This window comes from Rana temporaria, chromosome 2 (genome assembly GCF_905171775.1).
Source record: "Rana temporaria chromosome 2, aRanTem1.1, whole genome shotgun sequence".
Lineage (NCBI taxonomy): Eukaryota > Metazoa > Chordata > Amphibia > Anura > Ranidae > Rana > Rana temporaria.
The window spans coordinates 172,990,291-173,009,127 of NC_053490.1; the positions used below are offsets into that span (position 1 = coordinate 172,990,291).

Genomic DNA, 18,837 nt, shown 5'->3' on the forward strand with positions numbered 1-18,837 from the left:
CGTTTGAAAAATTATTGCGCAAATACCGTGCAAGATAAAAGGTTTCAATGACCGTCGTTTTATTCCCTAGGGTGTCTGCTAAAAAAAACATATATAATCTTTGGGGGTTCTGTGTAATTTTCTAGCAAAAAAATGATGATTTGTACATGTAGGAGAGAAGTGCCAGAATAGGCCTGGTATGGAAGTGTGTATAACTGCCCGGTATGGAAGAGGTTAAAAACATATTATATATTTTTACCGTTTTGGGCCAGTTTTCCTTTTATAATATATATATATATATAAAAAAAAAAAAAAAAATCAGAAGCTATGCATTACCAAATTTCAAAGTTGCAAAATTGTGCTTAGGCATTCAAGATTTGTTTTACCCTTAGGTGCGAATGGAGTTAAGCATGAAAGTTGCACGTTTTCATGTTTGAACTATATGAAAATAAATGTTGTTAGTTTGCCAGAATACTCCATTTGGTTGCATTACCAGAGATAAGTATGTCTAAATATGAGCTAGGTTAGATGGAAATTGCCTAAATATTTAGTAAAGAAAACATGTTATAAGATTTAATATTCCGCTTGCCTGGCCAAGCCAGCAAGCTCTAAGTCACATCAGTACATTTGATAAGACTCTCTTAAGCGAGCAACCGATTATTAAATTACAGTTTTGCGGGACACCAACTAGAGTCACTGTAACAGGAGCTATGACATGAACTTTTCTCTCTTTAAATGCCAAGTTCACCTTTTGGCTAACAAATGCATATATTTTTGCAAAAAATAAAAAAATGCAATTTATTATTTTTCCCCGCAGGAGCATGCAAAACGTTTCTCAGCTCATCAGGACCCTCACAGGTCATTCAGAACCACAAGCTGTTTGTGACTGGAAAACAGGACTTCTTAGTAGTACTATCATTCACAGATACCTGTGAATGAATGGATGCAGCTGTGTGGATCGAGCCCCGCACAGTTTTCTAATGGTGTCAGAGAGCGTGGGGAGACTATGCCCAGCCGGCTGTTGAGGGGGGGGGGGTTATCTCTTATTTAGCTCTAGGAGTACAGCTATCACTATACTCCCTGTGCTCTGAGACAGGAGAAACACTGCTCTCTCATACAGTCTGCTGCCCTTTCACAGAAGTATTTTGGTTCACAGAATACAAGCACTCTGATTTGGCAGAAGGGGGACAGGCTGGCTGAGCAGTTGCATATCACTCTGCAGCTTCAGAAGCTGAGACCAGAAGGTCTAGCGTTGGAACGCCAAAGGTATACCAGTAGCTATGTTTCCAGAACTCACTAAAAATTAAAATTGTAAATGCACTACGTTGGTCTTCACCCCTAGTAATCTAAAACATTTTAAAAAATGTCTGAATTCCTTGAGTTCAGCTTTAACTTAGAAATCAAAGATAACATATATGCTACCAATTTAAACACGCATCTCAGCTGCGATTTACCCATTACTTTTCAGAAGCAGGCACATTTCCAAACTGAGCGACTGCTTTTGGACAATCTTCAGATTACTAAATGCAGTGTCTTAAAATCGGGTATCCTCTACAAATCTACTGTGCTGCAGGAAGAGGAACTAAACTTGCACTTTTAAAGAGATGCAGGGGACCTTGACTTTCATTTAACATTAGGAATCATAAGAGACAGTCTGCCCCTCTGTTGTTGCTATAACATTTTAGAGAAAAAATATATTTTCAGTACTTCTACCATCAAAATCATCACCAATACATTAAAGCTGTAGTTATAAAATAATAAAATAAAACACACACACACACCCCCCTGAAAAGGCAATTGCTATTCGCATACTAGCACATTATGAAATACTTACCTTTGGAACTAAGCATTTTAGAGGTGCGCTGTCACCACTGAGAGGGTTCCCCCAGTCTTTCAGGGTTCACACGCGACAACTATGATTGGCCAGAGTCGCAATGCGTGTGGGAGCCCTTGGTTCCGGCACAAAGCTCTGAATGTCTGGCAAGGTATGCCAGACCTTCAGAGTGCATGGACAGGTGACATCACAGGTTGCATTGAGGGCATATATCTCCCATATGGCACACTTTTAGGAGAGCTTTATTTTAAAGCGGTTCTCCACCCTAAAGTGAAGTCCCGCTGATCGGAACCCTCCCCCCCTCCGGTGTCACATTTGACACCTTTCAGGGGGGAGGGGGTGCAGATACCTGTCTAAAGACAGGTATTTGCACCCACTTCCGGCCTGGCATTCGGGCAAAAGACGGGCATTGCGTCACATCCCGTCGCCCCCCCCCCGTTGTGTGCTGGGAACACTCGGCTCCCAGCACAAAGCGGGAGCCAATCGACGGGCGCGGCGCGACTCGCGCATGCGCCGTAGGGAACCGGCAGTGAAGCCGCAGCACTTCACTTCCTGGTTCCCTCACCGTGGATGGAGGGGGGAGCAGCAGGGTGACGAGCGATCGCTCGTGCTCTGCTGCGGACGGCGTTGGACTCCAGGACAGGCAAGTGTCCTTATATTAAAAGTCAGCAGCTGCAGTATTTGTAGCTGCTGGCTTTTAATATTTTTTTGGGGTGGAACATCCGCTTTAACTACAGGTAAACCTTTTTATAGGCTTACCTGTAGGTAAAAAAAAAAAAAAAAATCACCAAATGGGCTTTACTACCAATTTAATTTATGACAACTTAACATTCATTTCAAATGTTTATTATGATGCAAAATTACCTGTTTCCTTTTCTGTGCTTCACTGATGTCAACTGACTTGGAATAGACAACAGATTTCTGTATGGCTTTCAAAGCTTCCGGGTTGTAAACCGTTTTTGTAAGTCCAGTAGATGTGGATAAGACCTAGAAAAAAAAAAGGGTACAAATCATTAAAAACAAAACATAATGGAACTTTAAAATTTGAGCAACAGAAAAAACTTGCCCTTCATCTGATGTGGACAGCGGAGGGCCTTTACATAATACATTTCTTTGCATTTTAGCAGTGCTGCAGCAAAAACAGTTCCTGTTATTGGGTGTACTGGTTGGAAAAGTTAGACATTTGTATTCCGATACAAAGGAACACTTCAGCAAATAGAAAGCCAGTACAGTCATACGCAACACATCCCTACCCTTCCAAGCCTACACATGTACATGATCCAGAATTTCCAGGTACTGCCCCATCCTGTGTCATTCGCTACGGCACAAGTTGGTTAGCAGGTCCCAGGCCAGAGATTTATGGTCAGGACCTGCGTTTACTAACAGCACAGTGCTCTGTACGTGAACTGTGATAGTGTGGCAGCCAACATGACACTAACACTGGATGGGAATGGAGTAACTGACTGACATTACCAGTGACACCAATACAGTGATCAGTGATAATACTTTACATTGTCACTGTACTAATGGCACTGACTGGGAAGGGGTTAACAGCTAGGGGCAATAGAAGGGTGTGCCCAACAGTGTATGCTGTTTTTACCAATAGATGTGGCTTGCTAAGGGGGCACTCGTGCCTGCTCTCTCCCAAGCCCCACTCTGTCTCCATAAGCCACAGAGTGCAGCTCAGCCCTACTGCCTGCTCCCCCCTCACTGGCTGTTATTGATCCAATGGCTCCGGCATCTCAGACAATGAGGGAAAGACCCAGGAGAGCCTTGGTTCCGTGCACATAGCAAGATCGAGATCGGGCTATGGCAAGTATTTGGGGGGGGGGGGGGGGAGCTGCACACTTAAAGTTTTTTTTTTACCTTCATGCATAGATTGCTGTGTTCCCCACATGGCTTCTCTCAAACGGGACTTCTTAAGGCTTTCTTTCTACAATGGCTTTCTTCTTGTCACTCTTCCATAAAAGGCCAGATTTGTGGAGTGTGCGACCAATAGTTGTCCTGTAGACAGATTCTCCCACCTGAGCTGTGGATCTCTGCATCTCCTCCATAGTGACCATGGGCCTCTTGGCTGCTTCTCTGATTAATGCTCTCCTTGCTTAGCCTGTCAGTTTAGATGGACGGCAATGTCTTGGAAGGTTTGCAGTTGTGCCATACTCTTTCCATTTAGGGATGATGGATTGAACAGTGCTTCGTGAGCCGTTTAAGGGTTGGTATATTTTTTATTATAACCTAACCCTGCTTTAAAACTTCTCCACAACTTTTCCTGACCTGTCTGGTGTGTTCTTTGGCCTTCGTGATGCTGTTCGTTCACTAAGGTTCTCTGAGGGCTTCACAGAACAGCAGTATTTATACTGAGATTAAATTACACACAGGTGGACTCTATTTACTAACTAGGTGACTTCTGACAGCAATTGTTTCCACTAGATTTTAGTTAGGGGTATTAGAGTAGAGTAAAGTGGGTGGAATACAAATGCACGCCACACTTTTCACATATTTATTTGCAAAAACAATTTGAAAGCCATTTATCATTTTCCTTCCACTTCACAATTATCTGCCATTCTGTGTTGGTCTATCACATAAAAACCCAATAAATTACATTTACGTTTTTTGTTTGTATCCTGACAAAATGTGTAAAATGTCAAGGGGGTATCAATACTTTTTCAAGGCACTGTAAATCGAGCACTGGGTAGCACTAGGGTCCACTTAAGCGGTTTCAAAATATACCGCTTCTTGTTTTACCTGTCACCAAAAGGTATATCAAAAGCTGAATATCCCTTTAAGAGTATACCAATTGATATATCCAGAAGCCTAATGTCAGGATATTATAAGCATGCACTTATCTGTATGGACTTGTTTTCTGGATGGCCAGAAGCTTGGCCATTTAATTTACTTATACAGCGCTGTCAATTTTTGCAGTGCTTTACACATATTTACTGTACGTTCACATCAGTCCCTGTCCGTAAGAAGCTTACAATCTAAAAGTGCCTAATTCACATTCATTCATACATACACATACTACGGCCAATGTGGACAGGAGCCAATTAACCTACTGGCATGTCTTTGGGGTGTGGGAGGAAACAGGCACAGGGAGAACATGCCAACTCCAGACAGGTAATGCCGTGGTTGGGATTCAAACCAATGATCCTGCTAGATGCAAGTGCAAACCACTTAGTTGCCCAGCCATTGCCAAATGCTCCTGTAAAAGGTCACAGGAAAGAAAGACAAAGAAGCATTGGGAATACAGCGGGGTTTCACATCCCCTACTGTCCACAAAGTAGTGGAGAAGCAGAAAAAATAGGATTTTTGTACTCACCGTAAAATCCATTTCTCTGAGTTCATGGACAGACACAGCAGCCTTTGACCTTAGGGTTATATCCGCTTCCTTAAGGTCAAAGGCTGCTGTGTCCGTCCATGAACGGAAGAGAAAATAGGATTTTTGTACTCACCGTAAAATCCATTTCTCTGAGTTCATTGACGGACACAGCAGCCTTTGACCTTAAGGAAGCAGATATAACCCTAAGGTCAAAGTCTGCGGTGTCCGTCCATGAACGGAAGAGAAATGTAGCCTTGCGTGCCATGCACTTGCATAGATTTTTTCACAGCCGCTTAAAGGGGTTCTAAAGGTTCGTTATTTTCTAAATAGGTTCCTTTAAGCTAGTGCATTGTTGGTTCACTTACCTTTTCCTTCTAAATGTTTTCTTTGTGAAAAATTCAGACAAAGAAAAAAACATTTAGAAGGGAAATCGAAGGAAAAGGTAAGTAAACCAACAATGCACTAGCTTAAAGGAACCCATTTAGAAAATAAAAAACAAACCTTTACAACCCCTTTAAGGTCTCCACTCCGTTCTCACAGAGAATGTTGCTGATCTTCAAAAGGGTTGGCTAAAACTCTTCAATTCAGGATCCTAACAATTTGGAAAGATCTAAAACTAAAGCCAGGTGACTAACTAGGTGGTTGTTAAAAGACACATAAAGGTTCAAAGACATTAATTTTATGTACAAGTGACAAAACTTGACGCAAAATTCACCTGGATCCATGCCAGACACTGCAAAACATTTCTAAAATAAAATATCTGCGTCTTTCTCTGGGAGGCACAGCCGGGGGATACCAATCCATTTATTCAAGTGCTTTAATTGTAGGTGAAAATATAGCATATTAAAAAAACATGGTCTATGAATTGCAGGAGCGTACCTTTCAATCATCTGAGTCCTCCATTCATAGAAGCTGTGTTATGACTTCTAGGAATGAAGGAACTGGGTGGAAAGGGCAGCCATAGTCAGGCACCCTTAAGTACCTGTCGCAGCTCCCTCAGCTATATTAACCCAGCTGCTGCAATCTTCCTAAATCAGAGGATGGAGATTTCATCCGATGCAGAAACCAGCAACACAAAGGGACACATCAGATTAATTAGCAAGCGATAGACCTTGTTTTTTCCCCCACTTTGACCAAACTTATAATAGATTTAGTTCTAAAGCAATTTACTGACCTTTTCGGTGGTTGCAGTTGTGTGCTTCGCAATAAAACCCAGCCTTTCTTTTATTGGTACTTTGGTTACAGTCTGCAATAAATAAAATAGCAACTAAGCGCAATGAACAAAGACCAAATTAAATATAAATGCAGTATTAGCAAACCTACAAAATAACGACACAATCTCCAAGTATTTGGAAAGTAAAATAAAAAGGTATGCCAATCAAGGAACCTGAAAAGGGCAACTTAGAGCAGTTATACTTCCAAATGTGATTTGCCTTCCACACAATCCTTACCTTAGTGATTTATTTTCAAACTTAGAAGTACCCTGCAAATGACATTAATATACCTATACTGCCTCCACATTAGCAAAGCAGTGAACAAACTGCTATCAAATACCATCTGAAACTAATCTGACTACAGTAAACTGAAATATGACTGGTTGCCATAGATAACAGCAATTTGTACTGCCTTTATCTATTATAACCATTGTTGATAACAGAGTATCTGAAGCCCTCATTGATAATGGTAAAGTCAATGGCTGCCTGAAAAAAAGTTAAACAGCCACTTAATCACCTTTGAGAAAGTAATGTGAAATAAGAGTCAGGAAATTTGCTTGTCAATAATATTGATTCATCAAGTAAGGCAGCCCATACATTGGTCTTTTTTGTTCATCCAGCTGGTAAAGCAAGGGAAAAAAAATCACCAGTTCCCCCCAGAAGTTGAATGGTAAACTGTTGTACAACCTCGCAGCCCAGACATGTTTTAAAATTTGGCCAGTACCTGCTGAACCGGCCAAATTTTTATCTATTTATGATTGGCTTAAAAAGAGAATATTCTGAGCAGGATCATCCAACCTGTTCCTAAAATTACTGCAATTAGTACCATTATCAGATTTCAACCAAACTGTTGCACTATAGAAAACACCTATAGGTTTTATATTTATTATGCAAAATACCTTTGCAAATATATTTGCAGATGCTGGAGCTTGCGTTTGATGAGCAGGCCCTTGTCTGTGCCAATACATCTTAATAAACCGGTTATTCAAAACTGCTTCTGTGCTTGAGATGGCTGCCTTTGCTTCCGCATTTGTTGCAAACTGAATAAGAGCAGCTTCTGGATCTCCCTCATAAGCAACCTGTAAAATATAAAGCTCAATTATTTTTTAAAGGGAAAGAGATTAACAGTAGCAGTTCTCACGCAGTATTACTATGAATTTGCTTTGCTTGATCTCTCAATCCTTTTCACTGCCACAGACCTAGTATATCGCCGGAAAATAAACAAACTCCTGGCTGCTAGAGAAGCACGGTGTTCGTTAACACCTTTTGTCCAGGCTATATAGGAGAAGTGGTTCAGATGAGTTAAGGTCCTACCCCAAATCTCTCAAGAAAAAAGGCACTTTTGTTCAACAAAAAGAAGGGGAGGGAGGCACAGAACCCACAAAACACAAAACCTTCCCAGGGCAGGGAAGCTAAACCTAATGAGCTACAGTGCAAGTGACTTTACTATCCCCAGAACTAGTATACAGAGACTACACACACACACACACACACACACACACACACACACACACACACACACACACACCTCTCTTCACATCTATCTGCGAATATTGAGCACCAAAATTAACTGAAGAACACAGCTACAAATACATTCAAATTAACTTGCCCAAACTGGATTAGCCTAATTAACTAAAATAAATAAAAATATATTAGTAGAATAAAAAATAAACGAAGCAGCAGCTTAAACCAAACAATACCTGCAAATTGACCAGTGTTCCAAATTTACTGAAATGCTCATTTAGTCTGCTAATGTTGTTCAGCTCTGAAGGAATTCTCCTCAACTCCAGCTTGGTATTCTCATTAGGAAATGGAATCTTTTTTGGAAAGTTGGGAGGGTTTCCTCTATTGAAGTTTTGTCTGTAGAAATAATTTAAAATGCATCTTTTACATTTTTGATTGAATGTCACAAAATACAAGTACAAGACATGTCCACACTGGCAAGTCATACTATACTATGATTAAAAGCAATAAATATTTAACATTTGAGTCAATATACTTTTCTGTTTTATTGGAGAAGAAATATTCTAGAAATGAGAATGGTTTTAAAGGCTTAAAGGGGTGTTCCACCCACAATTTCACTTTTTAAATATGAATACCCCTGTAATACACAAGCTTAATGTAGTCTAGTAAAGCTAGTCTGTAAACTAAGGTCCGTTTTGTTAGGTTGTTAGAGTATTTAGTTAGTTTATAATCTAGAAATAGGCCGTGGCCATCTTAAGTGTGGGCATCATGAAGCCAGACTGTATGACTTCCTGGATTTCTGTCTTGCAATGTAATAGTTTCAGGTCAGGTTTCCATAGCAACGGGAGTGTCAGAGGAAGTTGCCACCCCTTCTCTATGCAAACCTCTCCTCCCCTCCTCCTTCCAGGAACCAGTATCTATCTATCTATCGTGGTGTGTACATACTAAACGTGCGCCGTCAATAAATTAATTTTGTTTAGTTTCGCATTAGCCATTATTTCGTACCCGAAACTCAATTTTCGTTAGATTCGTTCACTTTTCATAAAAAATTACCAACATTTGTTATGATGAATTTAAAAAGCTGGATGCTCAAAAAGGACTAATAGTATTTGCTGTGATCATTATGAGGGGTTCCCACCATCACTGTGCTGTACGGATGCAATGCGCAATGTTATGGTGGCAATGTGCTGTGCTGGGGAAAGGAGGAAGCAGGAGGAACTCAGCACAGCACAGGGATGGTGGGAACCCCTCATAATGGGCACAGCGGGTGTACAGACCCAGGAACTCAGCACAGGGATGGTGGGAACCTCTCATAATGGGCACAGCGGGTGTACAGACCCAGGAACTCAGCACAGGGATGGTGGGAACCCCTCATAATGGGCACAGCGGGTGTACAGACCCGGGAACTCAGCACAGGGATGGTGGGAACCCCTCATAATGGGCACAGCGGGTGTACAGATCCGGGAACTCAGCACAGGGATGGTGGGAACTCCTCATAATGGGCACAGCGGGTGTACAGACCCGGGAACTCAGCACAGGGATGGTGGGAACTCCTCATAATGGGCACAGCGGGTGTACAGACCCAGGAACTCAGCACAGGGATGGTGGGAACCCCTCATAATGGGCACAGCGGGTGTACAGACCCGGGAACTCAGCACAGGGATGGTGGGAACCTCTCATAATGGGCACAGCAGGTGTACAGACCGGGAACTTAGCACAGGGATGGTGGGAACCTCTCATAATGGGCACAGCAGGTGTACAGACACCAGAACTCAGCACAGGGATGGTGGGAACTCCTCACAATGGGCACAGCGGGTGTACAGACCGGGAACTCAGCACAGGGATGGTGGGAACCTCTCATAATGGGCACAGCAGGTGTACAGACACCAGAACTCAGCACAGGGATGGTGGGAACTCCTCACAATGGGCACAGCGGGTGTACAGACCGGGAACTCAGCACAGGGATGGTGGGAACCCCTCATAAAGGGCACAGCGGGTGTACAGACCGGGAACTCAGCACAGGGATGGTGGGAACCCCTCACAATGGGCACAGCGGGTGTACAGACCTCAGCACAGGGATGGTGGGAACCCCTCACAATGCGCACAGCGGGTGTACAGACCTCAGCGCAGGGATGGTGGGAACCTCGCACAATGGGCACAGCGGGTGTACAGACCCGGGAACTCAGCACAGGGATGGTGGGAACCCCTAATAGGCACAGCGGGTGTAAAAATACAGCCCAGTTCTTGTAAATGCTGCACCCCCAGGCAGTATCAGCAGTAACCAGGGCAGAAGCCTGATCTGTAGGCAATGTCTTGCATGGGGGGTCACCAGCAGAAGAAAGAAACATAGAGACACAACACACTGACCACCCTGCACAGCGCACTGATCTCAGTAATAACGTGTAGCTGGACACTGATCACTCACACACATCCTGTGCTTCCAAAACCTGCCATGCTGTGACCTGTGCAATGTGACCAGGGGAGGGGGTGGAACATTCCAAGGAGCTGGGGGGTTATCAGGAGGAAGAGCTGAACTGAAGGCTGGTATCATATCATCCTGACATGAAAGTTTCAGATAGACGAAGAAACTGTTTACTGTGCCATGGGGGAGGGGGGCTGAGTGTGTGCAGAGCCCCAGAAGACTGGGTATTCACTCCATTGTTGCTGGCTGCAGTTATGAACAGAGAGCGTCTACTCTTTGTCACACTGCCCAGACCCCGCACTGACAGCCCACCCCCCTCCTCCTCCGGAGTCCGGACACTCAGACAGGAGAGGAGATAGAGAGAGCAGGATCTCCTCCTCCTGTGTGTAAGCAGCCCCGCCCACATCCAATCCCTGGCAGCTCCGTGCCTTGCAAAGGGAAAGCCTGCAGCTAGAATTAGAAAAAACGCGAGATTTCGGTAGGAGGCAATACATGACGCTGATATCCCAGGAACCCTTGCAAATCGCCTTATGCCTTAATTGCCTAGGCGATTAAGCCAGGGAGCTGAGGATTAAAACGGAAAAAAGGTATTTACTATGCAAAAAAAGAAAACAGATTGTCCATTATGAAAACTAGGCACTAAGGGCATGCAGCACAGCCAAACATGAAAAAATGGGTGGAACTCCTCTTTAAGTTTTTTTTTTTACTTAAAGCATTCTCTGCATTGTGGTAAAAAATAAAGTAGCATGATCCCTCCAGCCTTATACTTACCTGAGCTTAACAGCGTGCCTGATGGCAGCTGCTCACTCCGCACAGGGCAGAACTTCAAACTTTTTTTTTTTTATTATCTAGGAAACAATATGATTGGAATATAGGAGGAGGAGGAATTATGGGAGTCTAAAGCTGGCCATACACTTAATCTAGCCATATACAGATCAAAATTTGGCGTGTTCAGCAGGGACCTGCAGAATTTCATTCCATATGTGGGAATCCCCGTTCGACAGAAGTCAATCATTGTCAATAAGCAGCTGCTGATCAATTTATTGTGAGTCCCATAGTCAGAAAACACAGGATTTCCTTCATCTACTTCCCTTTTGTGGATGGAGGAATCCGTTCATCCACACAAATCAACAAATCATTCTGCACTCACTGGAAACATAATATTGTAGAAAGGATGAGAATGAGCATCTACTCAAAAAAAGGAAAGCAAAATGCAAAGTGCTTAATATAGAGAGTCAGAGAGGAGGGTATCTGAATAGCAACATTGGGTTCCAGGTTTACTTGGCAGTATTTTTCTTCTTGGTTTTATTTTTGTTTAAACACTCTTGAGAACCATTGTTCTTTTGTTGGTCATGCAGTTGTCCTCCACAATGCCAAAATATACACCTTAAAAGCATTATGATGCCTTAGTAAAAAATGTTTGCAAGCTTTTAAGAAAACTGTTGCATTATAAAGGAGATATGTAGGAGGATCGTTTCCAGGAGACATCTATCATGAGCTCGACCATGTTCCTCACCTGAGCCTGGGGCAGCCTTGGAAGATGTGAAGGAGTGAACCATCACACTAAGTGGAAATTTAGTCAGAAAATTTTATTCTGACAGATTGTTTTCTGCTGGCCTCTTTTGCATATATGGCTACATATTTTTTTTAAAATAAGTACCTATGTGGTTTAAAATCCAGTACTTCCAATTCCAGTGGAGCCTGGAGTCCTGGCAGTCAGCTGTAACCCGTGCATATAAAAGGTATTATCAATATTTCACTGACTGAAGCAAGTTAAAAAAATTTGACTAGATGGTATCTAACGCCTTACAAATTGGCGAAGTTTTTCCCTTCTGCTGACCCATTATGTTTTAGGGGGTGTCAATTGCTTGGCACTATCGCCCATGTTTGGTGGGAATGCCCCAGAATACGATCTTTCTGGAGGAAAATATTGAACCTCATTAAAAGAGTCACGGGTTGTGAGATTCCCAGGTCGCCAGAGTTTGTACTCCTTAATGCATGTATACCTAGGTCTTTTAAGCATAGTCGTGTACTGATCCACTTTATTTTGCTGGGAGCTAAAATTACTCTGGCTAGGGCGTGGAAATGCCTGAGAGTTTCTATTAAAGTAACAATTCAGAAGGTGTCCTGGATCATGGCCCAGGAAAAGTTAGCTAGCGTACTTAAAGCGGGAGTTCAACCATTTCTTTTTTTTCTTAGCTTCCTGCTCGTTTGGTCAAGGGGAATCGGCTATTTGTATTAAAATATGATCCGTACTTACCCGTTTTCGAGATGCATCTTCTTCCGTCGCTTCCGGGTATAGGTCTTCAGGAGCGGGCGTTCCTTCTTGATTGACAGTCTTCTGAGAGGCTTCCGACGGTCGCATCCATCGCGTCACTCGTAGCCGAAAGAAGCCGAACGTCGGTGCGGCTCTATACTGCGCACCGACGTTTGGCTTCTTTTGGAAAATCGTGACGCGATGGATGCGACCGTCGGAAGCCTCTCGGAAGACTGTCAATCAAGAAGGAACGCCCATTCCCGCAGCCCATACCCGGAAGTGGCGGAAGAAGATGCATCTCGAAAACGGGTAAGTACTGCTCATATTTTAATACAAATAGCCGATTCCCCTAGACAAAACGAGCAGGAAGCCAAGGGAAAAATGTGTAGGGTATGGGTGAACCTCCGCTTTAATGACACTAAACCGGTCTTCATAAACTGTGTATGAGTCTGATTCAGTTTCAGGGCCATCCTTCAGCATCATGCAAGAAGTTTATAGTTACCCTTGGTATATCTGCAAGCAATATAGGACCTGTAGACAAAGAGTATGATACATTCTTTTTTGTGATCGTGAAACTGAGCTGAGGCCTGTTAGCCTTTATCCCATTGTTAACGAAGGGAGCTCAAACAGATCAATTAGACGAGAGGAGAGGATGGAGAGATAGAATCAGATGAGTGATACATTTAAACAAACGTCTTCTACATATGTGATGGGGTAAATTTGTATGCAGATGCATTATAGGGAATGCAGATAAAGCCGACCATAGATGGTGCGATTTTCTTTCCTGCAACCAAGGGTTCAGTCAGGAGAGAATAGTGAATATTGCTAGCGGCTATAGATGCTGGCAAAACTCACATGAAAAAGTTGACCTGCTGGTTCTACCAGCATGACCATAGATTGTCCGAATCTCGACTGGTCCCTACTGAACCGGCCAGCCTAAGAATTTGGTTGTTCTTTTCACAGAAAGTCTGGCCCGTGTTCCCATTCCTAAACTATTTAGAAGCTTGTTCCGCTTGGAGAAGTGGTTTATTCTGGTAAAGTCCTTCTGGGACAGTGCTAGAATGGAAAGGAAAAATTGGTGGCCAGAAGTCAATTCTCAAGCTTCAGTGCTGAGGCACTATGTAGGCATATCCCCAGAATACATTTTGTATATTTAAAATATAAACCTCACTCCATTAACATGCAACACTATCAGTAATTCTCGCGGTAGATAATAATGAAACATACTTGTCAAACCAAGGTTTTTTCACAGGTATTGCAGCTTCTACGGGTGGAAGATTCCTTTTCCTGGATTCAGAATCAACAACAATCCTTACATTACCATTGGCAGGTTTTTCTGTGGTAAAAAGAAAAAAATGTTATCACACAATTTTTAATCGGCATAAACCAACAGGTTATTCAACCTATAAAATAGAATTTCTTAAAACGTAACACTCAAAAACATTTGACAACGCTTATTTATATATTTAGCTTGAATGAGTATAGCCTCGCTCTAAGGTTGCATTCACACCTGAACGCGGCGTATTGTACCGCAATTTGCCGCGACAAAACGCAGCGTTTTTTAGCCTAAAATACGCCGGAGGGGTGATTTCACATTGTCGGCTATGCCGAACGCGGAAGCCGCCTGGAAAAAAGGGTGCGGGACTTGTTTTGAGCTTCAGGCGTTCGGCGTGGAGATGTGAACCATCTCCATAGCCGACAATGTTAAATCACCCCTCCAGCATATTGCAGGCTGCAATAGCGTGGGGCGTCGGACGTAAAAACGCCTAGGTGTGAATGAAGCCTAAGGCTAATGGGATGGGTCCAGGTCCAACCATCGGTAAAAATGCCACGCAACAATAGCAATCTGCTTAAAGCGGTAGTTCACCCCCCCCCCCCCGACACGATTTTACCATCGAGACAGGCATTGTAGCGCGAGCTACAGTATGCCTGTCCCGATTTTTTTTAACCCCGGACTCACCTTGTAATCGGAGATCGTAGATTTCGGCTCCCGCGGGGAATGGGCGTGCCTATGGAGAGGGAGGATGATTGACGGCCGGCCCTGGCACGTCACTCTCCCCGAAGACAGCCGGAGTAGGTCTCGGCTCTTCACGGCGCCTGCGCACAGGCTATGCGCACGCGTCGTGAAGAGCCAAGCCTATTTCGGCTATTTCCGGAGAAGCGTGACGCGCCAGAGCCGGCCGTCAATCATCCTCCGTCTCCATAGGCACGCCCATTCCCCGGTATCTTCGATCTACGCGTACAAGGCGAGTACGGGGGTAAAAAATTCGGGACAGGCATACTGTAGCTCGCGCTACAATGCCTGATTTTATGGTAAAAGAAAAAAAAAAAAAATTTTTTTCGTCGATAGGGTGAACCCCCGCTTTAAAAAACAAACCAAAAAAAAAATGATTCCTTCTAGGAGATAAGTCAGATATAAGGTATCTGCAAGGTTATGCAGTACCCATTGACAAGTAACTGTCTCAGCCTGGCCATGAGACAATTCCAAGTCCATGATCTGGAGCTGAAAAGGAGCATATACTTCACTGCCAAAAGTGATATACAAACCGTTCCCAAATTACTAATCATTAATGGCCACACAAATAAACAGGGCATATGTCAGCGTGGGAGTTCCTTGTCTCTGGTGCCGGAGTGCAGGCCGTAGAATTTTGTGGGATTCATGAAACTTCCTGGGCTCCGTCAAAAGCGCAGCCTAATGCCGCGTACACATGATAATTTTTCGGGTTGTAAAAAATAACTTTTTTTAATGTCATTAAAAACGATCATGTGTGGGCTTCAGAGCATTTTTCGGGTTCTGAAAAACGGGCAAAAAAAATTTGAACATGCTGTTTAATGACGTTATTAACATTGTCGTTTTTCGGGTTGTAAAAAAAATGGTCGTGTGTGGGCTTTAACGACGTGAAAAATCTGCGCATGCTCAAAAGCAAGTTAAAAGGCGGGAGCGCTCGTTCTGGTAAAACTACCGTTCGTAATGAAGTAAGCACATTCATCACGCTGTAACAGACAGAAAAGCGCGAATCGTCTTTTACCAACACAAAATCAGCGAAAGCAGCCCAAAGGGTTACGTCATCGGCATGGAACTTCCCCATTATAGTGCCGCTGTACGTGTTGTACGTCACCGTGATTTGCTGGAGCATTTTTTTCACGATCGTGTGTAGGCAAGGCCGTTTTAATGATCGGGTTGAAAAAACGTTTTTTCTAGAGCCTGAAAAACGTCGTTTTTTACAACCCGAAAAATGATCGTGTGTACGCGGCATAAGACAAGCGAGTGTAACCTTTTAATAAAAAACTTTTAAAGCGTTTTTTCACTATTGTTAGCCTCTTTTTCCATACATATGGGATTTTCTTTTTGATGTATCCATCTGTAGTCCAGATTGGTATATTAAAACAGCAGTCAAGATGTGGATTTTGCAAATGCATTTTCAGACCTTCCAGTAATCTTGGGGATTAATTGTGACGATGAGCTGCTCTCCGATGGGATGAATCACTCTGTGTTTTGATTTGCACTTGATGAGCACAACGGTGGCAGAAACATTTACATTTATGATAAATGTTTTGCATATTTTCTGGTATGGTATTCACAAGATTATATTTGCACGGGTTTGGACACTACTACTTTGCTATTGATTTGACTTCCCATGTTTAATATTTATAAGGTAGCCATCGATTTATCTTTGATTTTTTTTATGCTTATTTTAGCATAGCACAGTCATTTTTTACATATTAAAAAAAAAAACTTTTGCAGAATTTTTCATAAACCAATTGCAATACAAATATTTACGGTGCACTAGTATCACCTTAACAACTTGAGTACCAGCCTGTAAAATCTCTACATTATCAGGCCATGTTCAGTTTCCAGTACTGTGATACTTTGGACAATTACTCCATCATGCAACACTGTACCCAAATTAATTTTAAATCATTTCTATTAACAATAGAGCTGTCATTTGGTGGTATTTTATAACCACTGTTTTATATTGAAAAAAATACACCATATTTTTGCAAATTTTTTAGGGAATGAAAAAACATGCTGCTATTGAGTGGATTAAAACATGACGTTTTGTAATGATGCATGTGCTTCCATTGTGGAGTCACTAATAAGCTAATGCTAAGACTACAAATACTAGGGTGCCTTGGCCGAGCCTGTAGCTTACGCATGCATTTGCAAATGTGTGCAGACTCAAGCCCTGTTTTTAACACATGCTGTTACACAGATTCATTTGGTTGTCTACGGGCTGGTCAGTAAGTGAGCTTGGAGTTTTCCTTGGCCTTTTTTCTAACATATGTTGCCTTTCAATGCTGCTTTCTGCAATGACCAGTATAGGTGGCAGCAGTGGCTTGCTTTTTTGTATGAAGTTTGGTCATGATGAACTAGATGCATCGCATACAGTTCATATACAGAGGGGGTAAATAAAGGTGTTAATGTACAGTTCACATGCAGTGGGAGAATGTAAATTAGGGGATAATCTACAGGTGAGCAGTATAAAAGGAGGGGCAGGGTTAATATACAGGTTTGTGAGACAGTGTGCAGTACGTACAGAGCAGCCCTGATTCACCAGCATTAACAAGCGAAAGGGCGACCCAATGTTTCTCCATCCAGTGCTGCTTAGAAACTGGGTAAATAACCCCCACCTACAAGGTATTTTTAAATATGAAGAAGAAAAGTATGTACCCCTAGGTGGTAAATCCATGTCTCCTGATGTTAGGCCTATTAAATTAGGTCTTTGTGCATGTACACGATGCCTGTACACAGGTCGAGAAGTGTTTGTCATGCTTGGGGCTTCTGGATTATAAACATCAGCTTCATATGTTTCTGGGAACAACGGTATTGGTGCTCCTGAAAAGGCAGATAAAAAAAAAATTATTATCAGACCTAGCCATGCATAAATCCTATACAACACAGGATCACTAAAATATGCACACTTGTTTTTTTGCACTGGGGTTTTAGAGTTGTTACTAAAAACAAATCTACTGAAATGTTTAATTGTTAAGGGAGCAAACTGAAATCTTAAAAAGACACACAGCACACATACCTGAGAAGAGAGGTGGTGGGACCACAGGGGGAGGAGGGAGGTGAATGGCAGTAGTCACAACAGTAGGAACCGAGCTGGTGGCAGAGATTGGGGGAGCATCCATGACAGCAGGTTGCAATGGCGGAAGAGGTGGTGGTGGGCCTGGGAAAAGCAAAGAAAAAAATAAGATAAAAATCAGGAGACCGGAAAACCAGTACATGCATGGGAAAAGCTTTGTATGGACCCTTAAAATGTGGAAAGTAATAGGTTCCCCCTTCTGTTTTGACCTCACATCCAAAAAGAGATTCCCCTACAAGTTCCTTGACAGTCTGTATTGTGGATTACTTGCAACCAACCTTCTTCCTGACTCTACACTAGGCTGGAAACTGGCAGTAATGTGCACTACATAGTGGGTGAAAGGGAAGGTGGTCACATGTGCCACATACTGGGAAGTACTAGGAGTTTCCAAGAGTTCCAGATAGGGGTGGGCAGGACAGGGATTACTATAGGAAGGCAGCTAGGAGGAGGACCTGCTACTTAGTGGTAAAAATAGGATTTTTATAACAGCTTACCTGTAAAATCCTTTTCTTGGAGTACATCACGGGACACAGAGCTGCATATTCATTACTATGTGGGTTATAGAGTCTACCTTCAGGTGATGGACACTGGTGTAATCAATTAAACAGGAAGTTCCCTCCCTATATAACCCCTCCCCTACTGGGAGTTCCTCAGTTTTTGTAGCAAAGCAATAAGTGTCCCAATATCCCCAAACAAGAGGGGTGGGAGCTCTGTGTCCCGTGATGTACTCCAAGAAAAGGATTTTACAGGTAAGCTGTTATAAAAATCCTATTTTCTTTATCGTACATCACGGGACACAGAGCTGCATATTCATTACTATGTGGGATGTCCCAAAGCAATGCTTACTGAGGGGAGGGAGACACCAACAACGCAGACCGCCATCAGACGTGAGGACCTATAATGCTGCCTGCAGCATACTGCGCCAAAAAGCTGCATCCTCTTGCCGTCTTATGTTCACCTGATAGGAGTTAGTGATAGGAGTTAGTGAACGTAAGCACAGATGACCAAGTTGCGGCCTTGAAAATCTGCGTCATAAAGGCTTGGAAATGTATTGCGCATAAAGCGCTTACCATCCTGGTAGGGAGCACCCCCACCAAAAAAACAGGGGGAATCCTACTCTAACCACAAGCCTGAATAATAACCTGATGAATCAACCTTAAAAACAGTTGATTTTAGACGCTGCCTGCCCTTTCCTGGGGCCTCCTGGTAGCGCAACAACATCAGTTTTCCGTATCCGAGCAGCCGCTTCAGATAGGCC

At 42.9% G+C, this 18,837-nt stretch overlaps 1 protein-coding gene across 1 annotated transcript in view; it reads right to left on the reverse strand.

The window, feature by feature from the left end:
• RBM26 (RNA binding motif protein 26) overlaps positions 1 to 18,837 on the reverse strand; it is a 109,153-nt gene that overhangs the window by 47,360 nt on the left and 42,956 nt on the right. The window contains exons 9-15 of the mRNA XM_040341429.1: positions 17,523 to 17,663; positions 17,162 to 17,326; positions 13,717 to 13,825; positions 8,047 to 8,206; positions 7,246 to 7,425; positions 6,307 to 6,378; positions 2,678 to 2,800 (exon numbers count right to left, since the gene is read on the reverse strand). Of these exons, the coding sequence (XP_040197363.1) occupies positions 2,678 to 2,800; positions 6,307 to 6,378; positions 7,246 to 7,425; positions 8,047 to 8,206; positions 13,717 to 13,825; positions 17,162 to 17,326; positions 17,523 to 17,663 (950 nt within the window). The remainder of the gene's footprint in view (positions 1 to 2,677; positions 2,801 to 6,306; positions 6,379 to 7,245; positions 7,426 to 8,046; positions 8,207 to 13,716; positions 13,826 to 17,161; positions 17,327 to 17,522; positions 17,664 to 18,837) is intronic.